This window comes from Taudactylus pleione, unplaced genomic scaffold (assembly GCF_031769625.1).
Source record: "Taudactylus pleione unplaced genomic scaffold, aTauple2 ptg000522l, whole genome shotgun sequence".
Taxonomy (NCBI): domain Eukaryota; kingdom Metazoa; phylum Chordata; class Amphibia; order Anura; family Myobatrachidae; genus Taudactylus; species Taudactylus pleione.
Window position 1 is genome coordinate 877085 of NW_028284924.1, and position 19863 is coordinate 896947.

At 45.9% G+C, this 19863-nt stretch overlaps 1 protein-coding gene across 4 annotated transcripts in view; it reads left to right on the forward strand.

Moving 5' to 3' along the window:
- LOC148501272 (phosphofurin acidic cluster sorting protein 2-like) overlaps positions 1-19863 on the forward strand; it is a 137691-nt gene that overhangs the window by 88891 nt on the left and 28937 nt on the right. For 2 of the 4 annotated variants that reach the window (XM_088450675.1, XM_088450676.1), the window contains exons 18-19: positions 1030-1132; positions 5236-5268. In XM_088450675.1, the coding sequence (XP_088306801.1) occupies positions 1030-1132; positions 5236-5268 (136 nt within the window). The remainder of the gene's footprint in view (positions 1-1029; positions 1133-5235; positions 5269-19863) is intronic. The other 2 variants (XM_088450677.1, XM_088450678.1) reach the window with 1 other exon arrangement.

Sequence of the window (19863 nt, forward strand, 5' to 3'; positions counted from 1 at the left end):
TGGAGTTATAGGGAGGGGTTATATGTAGTAATAGGAGGAGCTATAGCCAGGGATATAGTGTAATAGAAGAAATTATAAGGAGTTTTATAATGTAATAGGATGCTTTATATGGAGTTATAGGGAGGGGTTATATGTAGTAATAGGAGGAGCTATAGCCAGTTATATAGAGTACTAGAAGAAATTATAAGGAGTTTTATAATGTAATAGGGTGCTTTATATGGAGTTATAGGGAGGGGTTATATGTAGTAATAGGAGGAGCTATAGCCATGGATATAGAGTAATAGAACAAATTATAAGGAGTTTTATAATGTAATAGGATGCTTTATATGGAGTTATAGGGAGGGGTTATATGTAGTAATAGGAGGAGCTATGGCCAGGGATATAGAGTAATAGAAGAAATTATAAGGAGTTTTATAATGTAATAGGGTGCTTTATATAGGGTTATGGGGAGGGGTTATATGTAATAATAGGAGGAGCTATAGCCAGGGATATAGAGTAATAGAATAAATTATAAGGAGTTTTATAATGTAATAGGATGCTTTATATGGAGTTATAAGGAGGGGTTATATTAAATGAGTTACAGGGAGGGACTGTATGAAGTAATGGGAGGAGTTATAGGGATCGGTTATATACAGTAATGTAAGGAGGTATAGTTAGGAGTATTGTGGAATAATACAATGGGCTATAGAGAGGAGTTTTAGGGATCGGTTATATACAGTAATGGAAGGAGGTATAGTTAGGAGTTATATGGAATAATACAATGGGCTATAAAGAGGAGTTTTAGGGATCGGTTATATACAGTAATGGAAGGAGGTATAGTTAGGAGTATTATGGAATAATACAATGGGCTATAGAGAGAAGTTTTAGGGATCGGTTATGTACAGTAATGGAAGGAGGTATAGTTAGGAGTTATATGGAATAATACAATGGGCTATAGAGAGGAGTTATATGGAAAAGTACGAGGCATTACAGGGAAGCCTTTATGGAGTATTACATGATGCATATGCTTTATTCCTCTATCACCCACAGATCGGCTTGATATGGCAGGGAGAGTGGCTCAGTACATCGCAGGGGCCTCTGTTTCACATCAGCTTTTTATTTCAGAGGCAATGCTGACCTATAGACAGAGAAGGTAAGAGACAACGGAGATTATATGTATGATGACGCTTAACAGGGCTGTAGAGGATATATATGACCAATTATTATTCTGCTCCCAGATGATCGTACCCTAATATCCATGTATGGTGGCAGATGGTTGGCCAACTGGACAAGAGTCTATTGGCTCTCAGTCCAGTCCATGTCACTGAGGCCTTCATGCAGTAATCTTCTATCTTCATTAATCAACACGCTCGATAGCCGACTGATCCATTGTGATGGGATCATGACAGGTCTCACACATGCTGCCATATCAGCGGAAATGATCACTGCAATTAAGGTGTAATCTAGGAATTAAGCTGAATAGCATTTCAGAATGAGATGCGATAGTGGTTTGTTACGCCTCCCCAGTCTGTCTGCATCTGGTGCGATGTTTGAGTCGTATTTCCACTCCAGGCAATGATTTTTTTAGGCGTTTGTCGATGTTTAGACCCGGCGCCCGCGCAGTGACCGCACTGCGAGTGCGCAAGCCCCGGAGCAAGAGAGAGATTCTCTCGCTCTGGAGCTCACTACAAAAGGGGCGGCTGTCAATGTAGATCAAATGCTTGCCCCGCTTTGTAGGCGTGGCGAGGGGTGGTTTCACAAACGGAAGCGTTCCTTAAGGAACGCCTGCCGTTTTGTGGGCGGCCGCACTGACATCAGCAGTGATGTCAGTGGGGAGCTTCCTGCTCAATCAGAGCAGGAAGCTCCCTGGGGCTTGCCGTTGCCGAGAACCAACCTTAGGGTCTCGTCACAAGCCCCGACCATCAACCTGGTCAGTCGTTAAAGCTGTGGGTGGTAACCCACAGTTTAGCTAGCGACCAGGAGGCCGCACTTCAAAATACAAGCGGCCGCCCACATTCAGAACGAGCGCTCGCATTTTGCGAGTGCCTCTGAATGAGGGCCATTGTCTCCAATGATTAGGGGAGCTGATTCAGAGCCGCTCTCTGGATGTGATCGCTCGCACGATGTGTATGCAAATTAGCGGAGGCAGCGCTACCGCACAGCAATGCATTAGCACGCTCAGAGCGATCACACAGTGTATGCAGACACCCACCAGCCTGTTTTAAGCCGCTCACTTGTGCACGTCATGTCCAGGAAGTGTATGCAACCATCGGTACATAGGATGCGATCGCAGCGCTTGAGGTTGACCATACCCTGCCGCAAGCACTGCGAGCACTTCAGTGTAAAAACAAGCCAGGTGACGTGTACTATGATGCTGTCTTATAATTATGCAGACGTCTAAAACGCCGTTGAGATGCTCAGGCACGCCTGCGTTTGCACCTCCACTCCCCCGTTTTTTATGTGCAGCGAGCTAACGCATTGTGAACTTTCGCTAAGGTATGCGCACGCGCACTGCGATGTATACGCACAATGATTACACACTGCATACCATTGGCAGCAGCGAGAGTATGCATCTTAGCGGGGGGATCTGAATGAGCTCCAGTGTTCCCAATGTCCATCCTTTATTTATATAGCGCACACATACAGTCAGGTGCATAAATATTGGGACATTGACAGAATTTTCATATTTTGGCCTCTATTCACCACCACAATTTCTTTGAAATGAAACAAACAAGATGTGCTTTAACTGCAGACTTTCAGATGTAATTTGAGGGTAATTTCATCCAAATCAGGTGAAATGTGTAGGATTTATAACACCCCCCCTGCCCATCTAACATACGGGGCGAGCTGTCAATCACCATCGATAGCTCGCCCCCTTTGGTGCGAGACCCGGAGCGACGGAGCACCCGTCGCTAGCCGGGTCTTGCGCATGCGCACGATGGAGCCGGCTCCGTCGTGCGCATGCCCAGTGGTCAAACATCGACCCTGTTGCGAGCATTCTGCGCTTGCGACCGGGTCTGAATCAGGCCCTATATTCCTTACCACATGTACACATACGCCTACACATTAGGGTTTATTTTTATCGAAAGCTAATTAACTTACTTTGGGCCTGATTCAGAGACGGATGGTAATGCAATCGCAGCTGCATACTCTCACGGATCGCAGTTGCTAAAATATGCTGATGACTTCCAAAGCACAGCCCAGCATAGGGACGCCGCCTGCTGCCTTCTCATATCCGTCCGACGACGTACAACAGTGTAAACATCGGTTCTATCTCTACACATCATCCAGTCACGCAGCATGTAAGTCACGTCTAATCAGCCCCACACACTGCAGCTCTCATGACACGTAGAGAACTCTCATACCCCAAAACCAGTCGCAGTGGCTAATTTATGTACGCGTTTAAATGGTCAGACACGCCTGCGTTTTTATAAACACCCCCCTCCCCTGTTACCACCGCCAAACACTGACTACCTTTCACTCACTTTGCGAGTGGTTCCTGTGTATGAGAGTAATCGCAATACAATCGCCATGCGCGCCCAGTGCCGTCTTCGCACATATGCAATAGCAAATAATCGCTCGTTCTGCGAAAATATCAGCATTACGTCCATCTCTGAATCAGGCCCTTTGTGCAGATATTCACAGGGCGGCATTCTATTGTTATAGCGCGCCCGATCTCCTGTCTAAAGTGACAGGAGATCGCGGGGCGCTATTCAATTGATGCCCATTTTCACGCTGATTGCTTCCATAGAGGTCAGGTTTAGCCCGTAAAACGGCTCCACCCCTACCACAGTGCTGGGCGTGATTGCAAAAAGTGCTGTTTGGGCGCCCAAACAGGTCACTTTTCTCCCATTTCAGCTCGCACCTCCCCAGGTGGTGCAAGCTGAAACAGTGCGCCGGAAGCTGATCGCGCCCAACAGGAGCAACAAACCGATGGTGCTGCATGGGGTGTGTAAACAGTGCATTTCGACCCCAGTTATCAATTCAGGGTCGGCTCTTATCTCTGGGCCAGGGTATAGTAGGTTTTTGGGTCAATTATTAATGGTCTTTAGGTCTAATTTAGCATTCCCAATTATTGGGAATCTGCGCGTGCACAGGACCTGTTCTGCTGATCGACAGGCAGAGGCATTTAACGGGAGCGGTGTGGGGGCATGGACGATCTGCGTTCCCAGAAATGGGGGCATGTCTGCCCCATTTTCCATGAGTGGAAAGGCCAGGGGCTGACTCAACTGGCTCGGCGCCGTCCACCATCGCGACCGATGGTGGCCATGGTTATCTCAGCCTGTGACCTCGGTCGCAGTGCTGGGATCGCAACACCTCCTGCTCTCAGATGAGAATTTTACACATCTGATTTAGTTTTTTTATGTTATATACTTATTAACTGTATTTACTAAAAGTTACGTTTTAATACACACATACATTTTTCTCAAGCGTGCACCAGAAAGAGTTTCTCTGTTCCTTCTTTGCTTCCAGTACATTTGCATGTTTGCAAGGACGGAATTGCAAAGCTGCTTCCATGCAGCTTTCCAATTCCGTCCAGTACTGAATCACCCCCCTGTGTCCTCCTCTGAGAACTTGCTGATTAGCGTTTTCTGCTCTCCTTTCTAATTCTAAGGGCAGTATGATATTAGGTGGTGCTCAGTGATCCACGATAGGCCTCAAGCTCAGGATTCGCTAAGCTTTGATAAGCCGCTATAGTGGCCTTGAACGGAGGCGAACAGTCTCCCCAGGTCTATTTAGAGCTAGAAATGGTATTGCGTACGTTGTATAAAGACCACGTTAAGGGGTAGATTTACTAAAATGTGGGTTTTTAGAAGTGAAGATGTTGCCCATAGCAACCAATCAGATTCTAGCTATTATCTTCTACAAGGTGCTAAATAAATGTTAAGTAGAATCTGATTGGTTGCTATGGGCAACATTTCCACTTCTAAAAACCCGCACTGCAGTAAATATACCCCTAAGAGAGCATTACTAAAATGATTATTATTAAATGAAAGCCATTGAATAGTATTACTGTATCCATCAGTTCTCTATATTAAGGGGCAGTTTATTCAGACACATGGCAAGTTTGTATATGTGCCTATCTCTTTCCATTTATTTATGTAATACCAGGCACTTTCGTTGTTCTACCAGGTAGATTTATTACTCTGCAGTGTACATACTGTAATTCAGAATTACTGTGCATTGTACATAATATACTACACTGTTACTCTGCATAATATTCATGTTACGTTTATTTGATTTCTGGCTGTCTAGGAAGAGAAGTCTGTACTTTGATTTTTATACCAGGTACCCTTTTCCACAACTTGTTCTCTTCCCTTTCCAAAGTTGTATCCTCTCAGAGTTGTACTTCTGTATTCCCCCCAGTCAGTGCCTCCCTATACCGTCCTGTCAAACGTTCTGTCTAACTATTTGCCTGAGCTCTTCTATTCTCTATGTCTCTGAATATTTCTAAATAACCCTTGTGTCCTATCCCACCAGTCTGTGTAATTCCTCCTGTTAGAGCCCCTCTATGGTATGGCCCTCTACTCTTCCTGTTGGAGCCCCTTTATATCTTAGTCTTTCTTCAAATTCATATATAAATATTTATAATTAATCCTTTCTCATTTCTACCACTTCATAATTATATTTCTGCTCGAGTGTCAATACCATAATTCCTCCCTTCCATTTTTTTTTTTTTTTACCAAAAAGGATTAATGTATCTTTCCAACAAGTGGTGCCTCTCTTACTCTACCCAGACATTGGGGGCTCTCCTTCCAAACAAATTATTGATGTCTCTCCATTCCTTCCCAACCAGTGGTGCCTCTCTTACCCATCCCAGACAATGGGGGCTCTCTATTCAACCAAATCATCAATGTCTCTCCATTCCTTCACAACCAGTGGTGTCTCTCTTCCCCTTATTAGACAGTGAGGACTCTTCATTCCTTTCCAACCAATGGTGCATCTGTTTTCCTTCCCAGGCAGTGAGAACTCTCCATTTTTTACATACCATTAATGTCTCTCTATTATTTTCCAACCAGTGATGTCTCTCTTATCCTTCCCAGACAGTGAGGACGCTCCATTCCAACCAAATCATCAATGTCTTTCCAATACTTTCCAACCAGTGGTGCCTCTCTTACCCTTCACAGACAATGGGGGCTCTCCATTCCAACCAAATAATCAAAGTCTCTCCATTACTTCCCTACAAGTGTTTTCTCTCTAAAACTGCCCATCCACTAGGCGATTAAACCTAGCGATTGAGCGATAATGACCATCGTTATTGCTCAATCACTTGGTAATTGCCCGCAAATCGTGCAGTTTAATGTCTAATACGACCAGCGATGCGCGTGCACGCCGGTCGTATTGGACATCTATCATAGGGCAAACAAGCTGGCCAACCTGACGATAACGTCAGGTTCAGCATGTTACCAGATGATTGATGAGCCTGCACTGAACGACTGCTCGTTCAGTATAGGCAAATCACAGACATAGAAACGACAGCACGATTACAATGTCGTAATCGTGCTGTCGTTTCTATGTCGTGTAGTGGATGGGCAGCATTACTCTTCATAGACAATGGGGGCTCTCCATTTCAACAAAATCATCAATATCTCTCCATTCCTTCACAACCAGTGGTGCCTTGCGTAGCCTTCTCAGACAATGGGGGCTCTCCATTCCAACCAAATATTCAATGTCTCTCAATTATTATCAATCAATGAATCATGCATCTCTTATCCTTCACAGACATTGGGGTCTTTCCATTCCAATCAAATCATAAATGTCTCTCCATTTCTTTCCAACCAGTGGTGTCTCTCTTACAGTTCACAGACATTGGAGGCTCTCCATTCCAACCAATCATCAATAGCTCTCTTTTCCTTCCCAACAAGTAGTGTCTCTCTTACCCTTACTAGACAGTGAGGACTCTTCATTCTTTTCTAATCAATGTTGCATCTGTTTTCCTTCCCAGGCAGTGAGGACTCTCCATTTTTTACAATCCAATTAATGTCTCTGTTATTTTCCAAAGATTTGGGGCTCTCTTATCCTTCCCAGACAGTGAGGACTCTCCATTCCTTACAAACCATGAATGTCTCTCCATTCCTTTCCAACAAGTAGTGTCTCTCTTATTCTTTCCAGGAAATGGTGACTCTCCATTCCCTCCCAACCATCGGTGCATCTCCATTCCTTCCCAACCATCGATGCATTTCCATTCCTTCCAACCACTGATTCATCACCATTCCTTCCCAACCACTGATGCATCACCATTCCTTCCCAACCATTGGTGCATCACCATTCCTTCCCAACCACGAGATGCATCACCATTCCTTCCCAACCATTGATTCATCACCATTCCTTCCCAACCACTGATGCATCACCATTCCTTCCCAACCACTGTTGCATCACCATTATTTCCCAACCATTGATGCATCACCATTCCTTCCCAACCACTGATGCATCACCATTCCTTCCCAACCACTGATGCATCACCATTCTTTCCTAACCATTGATGCATCACCATTCCTTCCCAACCACCGATGCATCACCATTCCTTTCCAACCACCGATGCATCACCATTCCTTCCCAACCATTGATGCATCACCATTCCTTCCCAACCACTGTTGCATCACCATTATTTCCCAACCATTGATGCATCAGCCAGGAGGCCGCTCTAAATAAACAGAAGGCCGGCCCTGATTCAGAGCGAGCGCAGCTATGCGAGCGGCCAGGAGACCGTTCAGAAAAACCAGAGGGCCGGCCCTGATTCAGAGCAAGCGCTCTGTCAGAGCGTCAGGCTCTGAATCAGGCCCTCTGTCCTATGTAATATGTGCTATATCTTACACATAACTGTCCTGTGTAGCTTACTCTGGGCCTTATTCAGACCCGGTCGCAAGCGCTGTGCTCTCGCAACCGGGTCGATGGTGGGCCAGTGCGCATGCGCACGACGGAGCCGGCTCGGTCGTGCGCATGCGCGAGACCCGGATAGCAACGGGCACTCTGTCGCTCCGGGTCTCTCAACAAAGGGGGCGAGCTGTCGATGTTGAGTGACAGCTCGCCCCCTTTGGTGGGCAGGCCGAGGGGGTGGCTGCCCAAACGGAGGTGTTCTCATGTGACCGCCTCCGTTTGGGGGCGGCCCCACTGACATCACGAGACATCATGACATCTGGGGCTTGCGGCCACAAGACCCTACCACAAGGGTCTCGTCGCAAGCCCGATGGTCGCGATGGTCTTGACCATCGCGACCATCTTCCTGCCTGCTCGCTATAACTGTGGGTTGTCACCCACAGCTATGCGAGCGGCCAGGAGGCCGTTCTAAAAAAAAAAAAAAAGACCGGTCCTGATTCAGAGCGAACGCTCTGTCTGAGTCCTGATTCAGAGCCGGACGCTCTGAGGGCCTGATTCAGAGCCGGACGCTATTTGCGGACGGTCGGTCTGAAAAAGGGGCCGGATATTTAAATTAAGCGCTCGCTCTTTGTGGTCTGTTGACGCCTCTATGTCTGAACGAGCAAAAAAAACATGCGCTCGCTATTTTGAAAAAAACGCCCCTTGGCCGCTCGCATTATACGTCATCTCCGCTATTTATTTGATTAATCGAGTACATCAAACGGCGTATGAACTGCTCGCTATTCTTGTGGTAGGCTCGCTATTCTTGTGGTAGCATTTTCCTACCGCAATCATGCGAGCAGTTCAGGCTAAAAGACAACCAAGTGACGTGGTCGATGACGCTGGTTTGTTAATTATGCACACCCATTAATCGCCCGTTTTGACCGTTTGGCACGCCTACGTTCGGATTTCCACTCCCCGTTTTCAAGCACCTTCCCCTGTTACCACCCACAAACGCCTCATCCTGTCACTCAAATTAGCAGGCATTCGCTATTTTGCGAGCACACGATTTCCGACCGCACTGACTGGTTGGCACATGCGCATTACAACCCATACGCATGCGCAGATGTGCGAACATCGCTCGGAGCGAACGAGCGGCCGCTTACGAGCGGCTATGAATCAGGCCCTGAATCAGGGCCGGTCTCTGGGCCACCATCGACCCGGTTGCGAGCGCTCAGCGCTTGCGACCGGGTCTGAATCAGGCTCTCTGTCCCATGTGATCTATGATAGATCCTAACATGTGACAGATTCTGTGCATTGAGATCTGTTTTAAATCATTACATGTTATATAGCCCCTTACATTCTAATTCTATATGGTACATAAATTAAAGAAGTCTTGAAGATATATAGTAAAGTAAATGATTGAGTCCATTTTGTCACTTAAAAGACGACTGAGCATAAATTGCAAGTTGTCTTACATAAATGAGGTACTTTCATAACATTGAACGTTTCCATGCCTGCAGCCTATCGTCATGCCCGCAGAGAGGATTCCCAATCCCCAGGCTGCGCCATGTGTGTGACCCGAGTCACTGTCCCCTATCAATAACCCAGCTCTGATGTGGTCAGATTCCCATTAGTATTCAGCTAATCACCATCACTGGGCCCCTGTCTCAGTGCCCGGTGATGATTCTCTGTTGTCAGCCAAGTCAGACTGAGAGTAATTGACTCCAGTTTGCTTAAAGCCGCATACACACTAAACGATTTTTATGAACGATATGGATGATAATGATATCGTTCAACAATATCATGTTCATATTGTTCAGTGTGTATGCAGTGAACAACCAACAATGCGCACTCCCGCGGATTGTTAATGATGACTTTTGTTGTATGTACATGCAGGCCAATCTGACGAGATCGTCAAGAATTGCCTGTTCAGAGATGTATCAGGATGACTTCACTGAAAGATATCTATCAGTGTGTACACCCAATATCCATCATAGATATCTATCAGTGTGTACACCCAATATCTATCATAGATATCTATCAGTGTGTACACCCAATATCTATCATAGATAGCTATCAGCGTGTACACCCGATATCCATCATAGATATCTATCAGTGTTTACACCCAATATCCATCATAGATATCTATCAGTGTTTACACCCAATATCCATCATAGATATCTATCAGTGTTTACACCCAATATCGTCTGTCCTGCACTACAGAAAGTTCAAGGGAAATCTTTCACCAATATCGTTCATACAGCACATCGTCCCATGTGCATACATAAAGTACGATCTGCACAACCAACAATATCGCTGAATGATTTCCCTTGAACTTTTCTGTAGTGCAGGACAAACGATATTGGGTGTACACACTGATAGATATCTATGATGGATATTGGGTGTACACACTGATAGATATCTATGATAGATATTGGGTGTACACACTGATAGATATCTATGATAGATATTGGGTGTACACACTGATAGATATCTATGAGAGATATTGGCTGTACACACTGATAGATATCTATGATAGATATTGGGTGTACACACTGATAGATGTCTATGATAGATATTGGGTGTACACTGATAAATATCTATGAGAGATATTGGCTGTACACACTGATAGATATCTATGATAGATATTGGGTGTACACACTGATAGATATCTACGATCGATATTGGGTGTACACACTGATAGATTTCTATGATAGATATCTTTCAGTGAAGTCATCCTGCCACATCTCTGAACATGCAAATCGTGATGAAATCGTCCAAGTTGGTCTGCATGTATGGACGACCATAGATATTGTTATCGTCCATGTAGGAACGCACATCGTTGGTCGTTCATTGGTCGTTTGCTGCATAAAAATGAACGATATCATTCATAGATATCGTACCGTGTGTACGCACCACACTAGATGATAAGTTGAACGATATGAACGATAACAATATCGTTATCGTTCATCGCATTCAATATTATCCAGTGTGTGTGCAAGACATCGTTAACGATGCGCGCTCCCGTGGATCGTTAACAATGTCTTTCATTGCCTGTACTTGCAGGGCTACCTGACGATATCGCAAATAAAAAATATAGTGGTCGCTCACATCAGCTTAATGATATTGCACAGGTGCTTGTAAAGGACGGGATTTACTCTGAACCACAGAAGAAAATGATATTCCCTCCAGCACACTGCAAAAATATCAGCAAAAAATACTTGAAACCTACATGATAATAGAAATTCAGAGGTATTAGTTGCATACATTTGCAAATATATGATTAAGCGCCGGGCCAGCGTCAAGGCTCCTCTATACCGGCGTCCCTAACATTCAGGGGTTCACGTCTGAGGCGCAGGGCACCCCAAAAGAGTCCAGCCAAGGACCATCCCTAGGGCATCACACAAAAAATGGAAAGAAGGTGATAGTGAAGTGTAAAGTATACATTTGTAAAGGTAATCAATAAAGCGTTAATATAATAAGAAAGAATTAAAACTACATAAATAATAAACAAACAAATAGAAAGGTGATGAAAATGTATCTAAGTGAATTAAGTGTTGATGCCCTGAAAAAGGCCCAGCCAGAGAAACTCCAGGGGCCCCACGACCAAACGCTCACCCCAAAATAATAAATACTACCTAATAGTAGCAGCCACTCTGGGTCATATAATTACACATTAATTTACTGCATGATAACAGCACATACAGTGGTGGCCAAAATTGCGGACACTTTTTGAAATTTGAATGTTTTTCTGGGCAACTCCACATGCAATGATAAAGGTCTGCCTCATGTGTCTGAAATTTAAAACAATTAGAGTCGGACGATGCACCCATCAAACAATGCAATTTAGGGTTAATATAAGCACTATGTAGTAGCTTGTAATGCATCTCCGCATAGGAGGCAGAAATTAGTTTTATTGCGGCGTGTAAAGGCAGTGAGTATGGTTTGGAGAGGTGTGGTGGGAAAATCAATTGCCCATTTAGCAATACCAGCCTGCAGCTTATCTATAATAATTGAGCATTTAATATGTGTATACAAAAGGGAGGTAGAACAACCCCTCCCAGGGCAGGGGCGCAGCACACCATCCAGCACATGCATTCTATCAATGTCCGCTCGCTTAGATAGTAATTTAGCCGCGTAGCTCCGAATTTGGTAATATACAAATAAAGGGATGGAGAGGTGAGGAAATGCCTCATCCAAACATTCATGGGGAATCATCTTAAGCATTTGTTGGTCCAGGAGCTGGAATACTAGACGGAGACCCTGGAGGTGCCATGTAGAGATGGAAGATCTACAAAATCCTGCATTGTGAAGTAAAGGAAGGGAAATGGTGTTGTGAGATGAGACACCCATCCTAGACCGTGATAATCGCCAGGCCGCACAGGTAGTGGTGAGCAATAGATTGGTAGCAACAGAAGAGGGAAATGTTGTGGGTCTCATGTGTAAGAGACTGGGAAGTGGAATGTCAGGACAACAGGCTTGTTCTAGGCCAGTATTAGCAAAGTCATCAGAGTTCTGTAACCAATCCACGGCGTAACGGTAATTTGCGGCTAAGATATAACGTCTAATGCAAGGGAGGTTTACACCTCCTAAGTCTGGAGGTTGGCTCAATTTAAATAACGATATTCTAGGTTTTTTCCCTGACCAGGTGAATCTGCTAATAGCTTTGGCTAAGATTTTCCAGTCGGAGTCTGTTCGTAGTAATGGGAGCATTTGAATCAGGTACAATAACCTTGGAAATGAGACCATCTTCATCAAATGACATCTACCTATACAGGAGAGTGGTAAATGTTTCCAATCTTGAAAGTCAGCTAAGATACGGCCGATGGCCGCAGGAAGGATTAGTAGGTACCTCAAGTCCCAAATAGGTCAATGTTGAATCAGCCCACCTAAATGGAAATGAGCCATTCCAATTCTCTGCAGCTCCCGCATGCAACACCAAGGCTTCAGTCTTGGTTTTATTGATCACAAACCCAGATAAGAGTTCTAAGGGCCTGATTCAGAGCCGGACGCTATTTGCGCTCGCTCGTTCAGAAAATAGGGCCGGCTATTCAAATGAACCGTTCGCTCTTTGCGGTCTGTTCATGCCTCTATGTCTGAACGAGCGAACAAAACTTGCGGTCGTTTTTTAAAAAAATACGTCCCCTGGCCGCTCGCATCCTACGTCATGTCCGCTATTTATTAGATTAATCGAGTACGTCGACCAGGGTATGAACTGCTCGCTATTCTTGTGGTTGGTTTTTGCTACCACAATTTTGCGAGCAGTTCTGGCTATAAAATAACCCAGTGACGTGGTCAATGACGCTGCTGTTTTAATTATGCACACCCTTAAAACGCCCGTTTTGACCTTTAAGCACGCCTGCGTTCGGATCTCCACTCCCCGTTTTCAAGCACCTTCCCCTGTTACCACCCACATACGCCTCCTCCTGTCACTCAAAATAGCAGGCATTCGCTATATAGCGAACAAACGATTTTCGGCCGCACTGACTGGTTCGCGCATGCGTATTACGATCCGTACGCATGCGCAGTTGGGCAAACATCGCTTGGAGCGAACGAGCGGCCCCTTACGAGCGGCTCTGAATCAGGCCCTAAGTCATGAAGGAGCTGCAGGAAACCCGGAAAAGCAATATATGAATTAGTGAAATATAGTAATAAATCATCTGCATATGCTGAAACTTTCAATACATGAGGACCAATTTCATCCCCGCACCATACTGTGTTTAGGTCAAAGTGACGAATGAGGGGAGCTGAAGCTATATGGAAGAGAAGGGGAGAGAGCGGACAGCCCTGTCTAGTGCCGCGCTGTAAAAAGAAGCTCTCTGAGCGGTAGTCAATTGTTTCGCCCCTTTACGCGCCCGACATGCGCTATTCAATTGTTGCTTCTGTCGGGCGCGATCAGCTGCCCGCGCACCATTTCAGCTCGCAACCCCAAGGGGGTGCAAGCTGAAATGGGCGAAAAGTGACCTGTTTTGGCGCCCAAACAGCACTTTTCTCGATCGCGCCCAGCACGTTGGTTTGGAGTAGCCATTTTATGCGGCTAAACCCAACCACTTTGGGCGCGATCAGCGCAAAAAACAGAAATTGAATAGCGCCCTGCGATCTTCCGTCACTTTAGACGGGAGATCGGGCGCACTGTAACAACACATCCGTATACTTGGGCAATATAGCAAAATATCCGGTAACATCGGACCCATATGCACAGTTAAGGCAGGTCAGACCTCACTCCGGAATTACTAATTTGAGCCCTCAGGCTGCGTATGGTATTGCAGTGGATAATTTTTGCACGCCCCTGCAACGCACTGGCACGCCTGCGTTCGCCTGACCACCCCCCCGTCACCACCCACAAATGGCACTTCCTGTCAATTACTCTCCTATGGGTCTGCGTAGCCTCTGCAATCGCATTTCCCATCACAGTTGGTAGTTTGCGCACTGCGATGCATACGCATAATTAATCGACCGATTGCGTGCGTCTTTGCTACTGCGATCCTTGCTGAATCAGGCCCAGAGTATGGAATTGCATCCTCTTTGGCTATCTCCTTTTGCCCCTTGGAGCGGGTATTCTGTATCAGCAAAGTTGCTATGCACTAACCTATGGTGTGCTAGGTAGGTGCATATTTAAAACTCAGACACACAACCCTGAATATGTAAATGTGGTGGCGGCCTGAAGCCGTGACCTTGATTTTCAGGTAAGCTGCACCATGCTTGGTGGCTGCTTTAGCCAGATGTTCGGTCCCTCTCTGGTTGTGTGCATCTGTGCCTTGTATCTACTCGGTCTCAAAGAGTTCAAATTGACTTTAGTCTAAGGGGGTGTGCTTATGCTGTGCAGGAGATTGGATACTGGCCCTGATTCAGACCCACTCGCTGCCGGAGGCAGCTCGCATGCCTGAAGGCCTTTTTTTAAGGCCTTCAGACCACCCACAGCCTTTGCGAGCGGCCAGGTGATGGTCGCGACCTTCAGGGCTTGCGACGAGACCCTTGTGGTAGGGTCTCATTCCCGCAAGCCCCAGTGAGCTTCCAGCTCTAAATAGAGCAGGAAGCTCACCACTGACATCACTGGTGATGTCAGTGGTGCCTCCCACAAACGGCAGGCGTTCCTTCGGGAACGCCTTCGTTTGTGTAGCCACCCCCCTGCCCGCCTCCAAAATGGGGCGAGCTGTCAATCACAATCGACAGCCGCCCCGTTTTGGTGCGAGACCCGTAGCGACGGAGCGCCCGTCGCTAGCTGGGTCTTGCGCATGCGCACGCCGGGGGGGGGCGCATGCGCAGTGGGCAAACATCGACCCGCTTGCGAATCAGCCCCACTGGTCATAAGGGGGGGAAGTCAGTCAGCATAACAGGCGTATATTGGCTGTTTTACTTTACCTAAATTCTACACAGGCGATATAAGCTAAAGTGAAATTAAGCTTCCCGTGCAGAGAGCCATTGTTTTTGTCTCTGTACCGTTTTATCTCACCCTTTAGCCTTCTTGTCAGTCTTATTCGTGTGTAAGAGCCATTGTTTTTGTCCTGTTTTAACTTACCCTTTAGCCTTCTTGTCAGTCTTCTGGTGCGAACACATGATGATTTTTATGAACGATAATGATATCGTTCAACGATAAATTGTTCATATCGTTCATTTTTATGCAGCCAATGAACGACCAACGAATACCCAATATCGTTTGTCCAGCACTACAGAAAAGTTAAAGGGAAATCGTTCAGCGATATCGTTGGTTGTGCAGATCGTTCCGTGTGTAATGTACCATTATTCGTGTGTAAAAATCTTTTCACAATACATCAGCTTCTGGGTGTCCTTGCAGGGAATTTATTATTACATTGTTTCTTTCTGATTTTTTGTTGCTAACACGTATTAGATAATGACTCTCAATTCATATCAGTAGCAACCAGCGATTATAATATGTGGGTATGCTGCCATTTTATTGTAATATTTCAGATGGGAAATATAGTTTTATTATGTTGTGGATACTGGGACTTCTACAGGTTTTCTACATGTAAGAGAGCTTTTACATGTTTTCTCCTAGCGTTATATATTTGGGATGTAGTTTGGAAGCCGACGGTTTAAATCCAGACCGCCGGCTTCCAGACGTTCTAATCCCGGCGTGGTACTAATGATAGGTGTCTAAATCTAGACACCTGTAATTAACCAGACGCCGGAAGACCGACCCCTGGCATCCCGATCGAAGTGATGCCGGGAGCGGACAGCCACGGGGGGGGGATGGTTACGTTTAGGGCTCCCGGGTTAGGACTCAGGGTTAGGCACCCCCCCCCGGGAGGTTAGGTTTAGGCTAGGGGAAGGGGGGGTGAGGGTTAGGCACCTCCGGGGGGAGGTTAGGGTTAAGCAACCCCCCGGGGGACTTAGCTTTAGGCGGCGGGGAAGGGTTTAGGCACTTAGAGGGGGGATTAAGGTTAGGCACTTGGGGGGGAGGTTAGGGTTAGGCACCCCTAAGGGAGGGTTAGCGATACTTACCTTAGGGACGATCGGGATTTTCACCCTTGCCGGGCTGCCGCTGTCGGGATTTGAACCGCTGGACATACTACACCCATATATTTTTACCTTTTGAAATTAGATTATGAAATTTTCTTAAATAATATATATTCACAATTACTGTCATTGTAGTTATAGTAACATTGCCATAACCACTCCATAAGACACTTGTTTTGGTTACATCATATATGGTTGCATTAAGCCTTTATTCATCACAAATTCATAAAAATCATTGTAAATGGTGGCTTATTTTTGCTAGTGTGACCTCTGTGAGTTGGGTTATACATGTCTCCAGCACTACTGCATACGTGTACTGCAATACTGCAATTTCATTTATGCACACAAACACTTTTCTCCAGAATGCTAAAACGGCTCTGATTGGGTGACTAAGGGCTTGAATCCATTATTGCATTGAACCGTGTCCTGATGCCATGAATCATATTGAATATTTTGTCAGTTTATCCAGCCCCTTTCTCAACATTTTACTCTTATACTTTTCCAGTTCCAGCATCTTGTACATATTAGAGTAACTGCCACTGGCTATATTGTCTCTACTCTCTCTGCTTCTTCTCCTTCAATCTTCATCTCATATTCACCTCAATTACCTGTACTCATAACACCCCTTCCACTTACTTCTCATGTGCCCCTCAGTCTCCTAATCTCCTAACTCTACTTCCACCGACTTCTCATGTGCCCTTCAGTCTCCTGTACTCCTAATTCGACTTCTACCTACTTCTCATATGCCCCCCAGTCTCCTGTTCTCCTAACTTTACTTCCACCTACATCTCATGTGTCTCTCAGTCTCTTGTCCTCCTAGCTCTACTTTCACCTACTTCTCATGTGCCCCTCAGTCTCCTGGTCTTCTATGTCACGACCAGGGTATTTCAGCATGGCACTTGGCGGGTGTTACCTGTGAGGTCGTTGTGGCGCGGGCTGTCTGGTGGTGGAGCTGGTGTCTGGCGGGGGGCTTTGGCTGCGCACGTTGTTGTGCGGGCCTGTTGTCATTCTGTGCTGGTAAGGCCTGGCGGCGTCTCCGTTCCGTTTGGCATGGGCGCCGCCATCTTGCCTTCTGGCCATGTGATGCGGCTGGCCAATCCTGGTGAGTCACATGTTCCCTCCGGCCAGTAACAGCACGGCATGGGGTATTTAGGAAGGGTCAGTACCTTCCTTTTTTGCCAGTGCAACGTGTATCTCAGCCTAGCTGAGAGGGAGTTCTCTGAGCTTTCCTGTTCCTGTGAATTCGCTGCCTGCCAGTCTGCCTGTCAGCTCCTTGATCCCGCTGGACTACCCCACTTCCTCCATCACCCTTGCCCATACCTGAGTTCCTGAGCCTGCTGACATCCTGCCCATTTGCCTTAGTTCACTACCTGCATACCTGGCTATTATTTTCCTGCATCACTACCTGCATACCTGGTTGATTATTTTCAGTCTCACTAGCTGCACACCTGGACAGCTCTAATTGTTTCTACTTGGACATTAACCCATTACTCCCACCACAGAACTCTTGTGCACATTTATATATTCCTGGACTTTTATTTACTGCCATATTTTATGTCTACTCAAGCACTGTCAGTCAATATGCCGTGCAATTTCAAATTTTAGCATCAGTGCTCAAATGGAATGAGGAAGCCCTCACCTCGGCCTTCTGGCATGGGTTGTCAGACCGACTAAAGGATGATCTAGTCACTCGAGAGCTTCCTACTAATCTGAACGACATGATTTCGTTGTGTATCAAAGTTGACCTACGCTTCAGGGAACGTCAGGCTGAAAAACACAGAACTGACCGGCAAAGGTCATTTGCCCCCTCCATTTCTACCCGTCCCATTCCTTCTCCTACTGAAGAGGAGCCTATGCAGGTGAATCATACACACCTCTCCAAAGAAGAACGTCAAGAGAAGAATGCAAAAAAACCTCTGTCTGTTCTGCGGAGAGTCCGGTCACCTGCTGATCTCCTGCCCCCGTAAACCGGGAAATGCCAAATCCTAACTGACCCTGGAGACATCAAGTTAGGAGTTATGAGCCCGTCTCCAAAAATTAAAGATTTCACGATTACCCTAGTGTTGGATCTTAAACACAAACCTGTCTTTGCTACTGCTCTACTTGACTCGGGAGCAGCCGGAAATTTCATAACGTCTAGTTTCATAGATAAATTTCAGATTCCCTGTTCGTCTATCAACCATGCCATCTCTCTGACCTCTATAGACGGACGCCCTCTAACTAACGGGATAGTCACCAAGGAGACTCAACCAGTATTGGTCCGAATTGGGGCACTTCATTCTGAGTCCTTAAAATTTCTGGTGCTATCAGAGGCCTCTCACGAAATTGTTCTTGGTCTACCCTGGTTGCGTCAACATAATCCCAGGATTGATTGGAGTTCTATGCAGATTCTGTCATGGGGTATGGACTGTCAGAAATCCTGTCTTCCAAAAATTCGACCTGTAAGAAAGGCAGTTCCATTAGTTTCTTCTGCCATTCCCAAGGAATATCAGATGTTCGCCGACGTGTTCTCTGAGCAGCAAGCAAATACCTCCTCATAGGGAATGGGACTGTCCAATTGAATTGATACCTGATAAGACACCACCTCGTGGTCGTACCTATCCACTGTCCTTGCCTGAGACTCAAGCCATGACCGAGTACATCCGGGACAACCTGGCAAAGGGGTTCATTCGCCCCTCTACCTCACCTGCCGGAGCTGGGTTTTTCTTCGTTGGCAAGAAGGACGGTGGTCTAAGACCATGTATCGATTATCGAGGCCTTAATGACATTACTGTAAAGAATTGATACCCTCTTCCCCTGATTACTGAGTTGTTTGATAGGGTCAAGGGCTCTGTCATTTTTTCTAAATTAGATCTGAGAGGGGCTTACAACCTCATTCGTATGCGAGCTGACGATGAATGGAAGACCGCTTTTAATACCAGAGATGGACATTTCGAATATTTAGTAATGCCTTTTGGATTGTGCAATGCCCCTGCTGTCTTTCAGAGTTTTGTTAATGAGATTTTTCGGGATCTGTTATATGTTTCGGTTGTTGTTTATCTGGATGACATACTGATTTTTTCACCCTCCGTGGCTAAACATCAAGAACATGTTAAAGAAGTTTTGACCCGTTTGAGAGAAAACCACCTTTACTGCAAACTGGAGAAGTGCGTCTTTGGTGTGCCCAGTGTACCTTTTCTCGGCTACGTTATTTCTGGCTCCAGTTTGGAAATGGACCCCAAGAAGGTACAAGCAATTCTGGATTGGACCCGACCTCAGACACTGAAAGCCATCCAGAGATTGTTGGGCTTCCCCAATTATTATAGACGCTTCATCAAGGGATTTTCTACATTGCTGGCTCCCATTACAGCCTTAACCCGCAAAGGTGCTAATCCTTCCCAATGGTCACCTGAGGCAGAGTCTGCCTTTCATCTTCTAAAACAGGCCTTTATCACAGCACCAGTTCTTCGACAACCAGATCTGGACAGGCCTTTTTTGTTGGAAGTAGACGCATCATCTGAAGCTGTGGGAGCAGTCTTGTCTCAACGTTATGAGGACAACCGAGTCCATCCTTGTGGGTTCTTTTCTAAAAAATTCTCACCTGCCGAAAGGAACTACGCCATATGT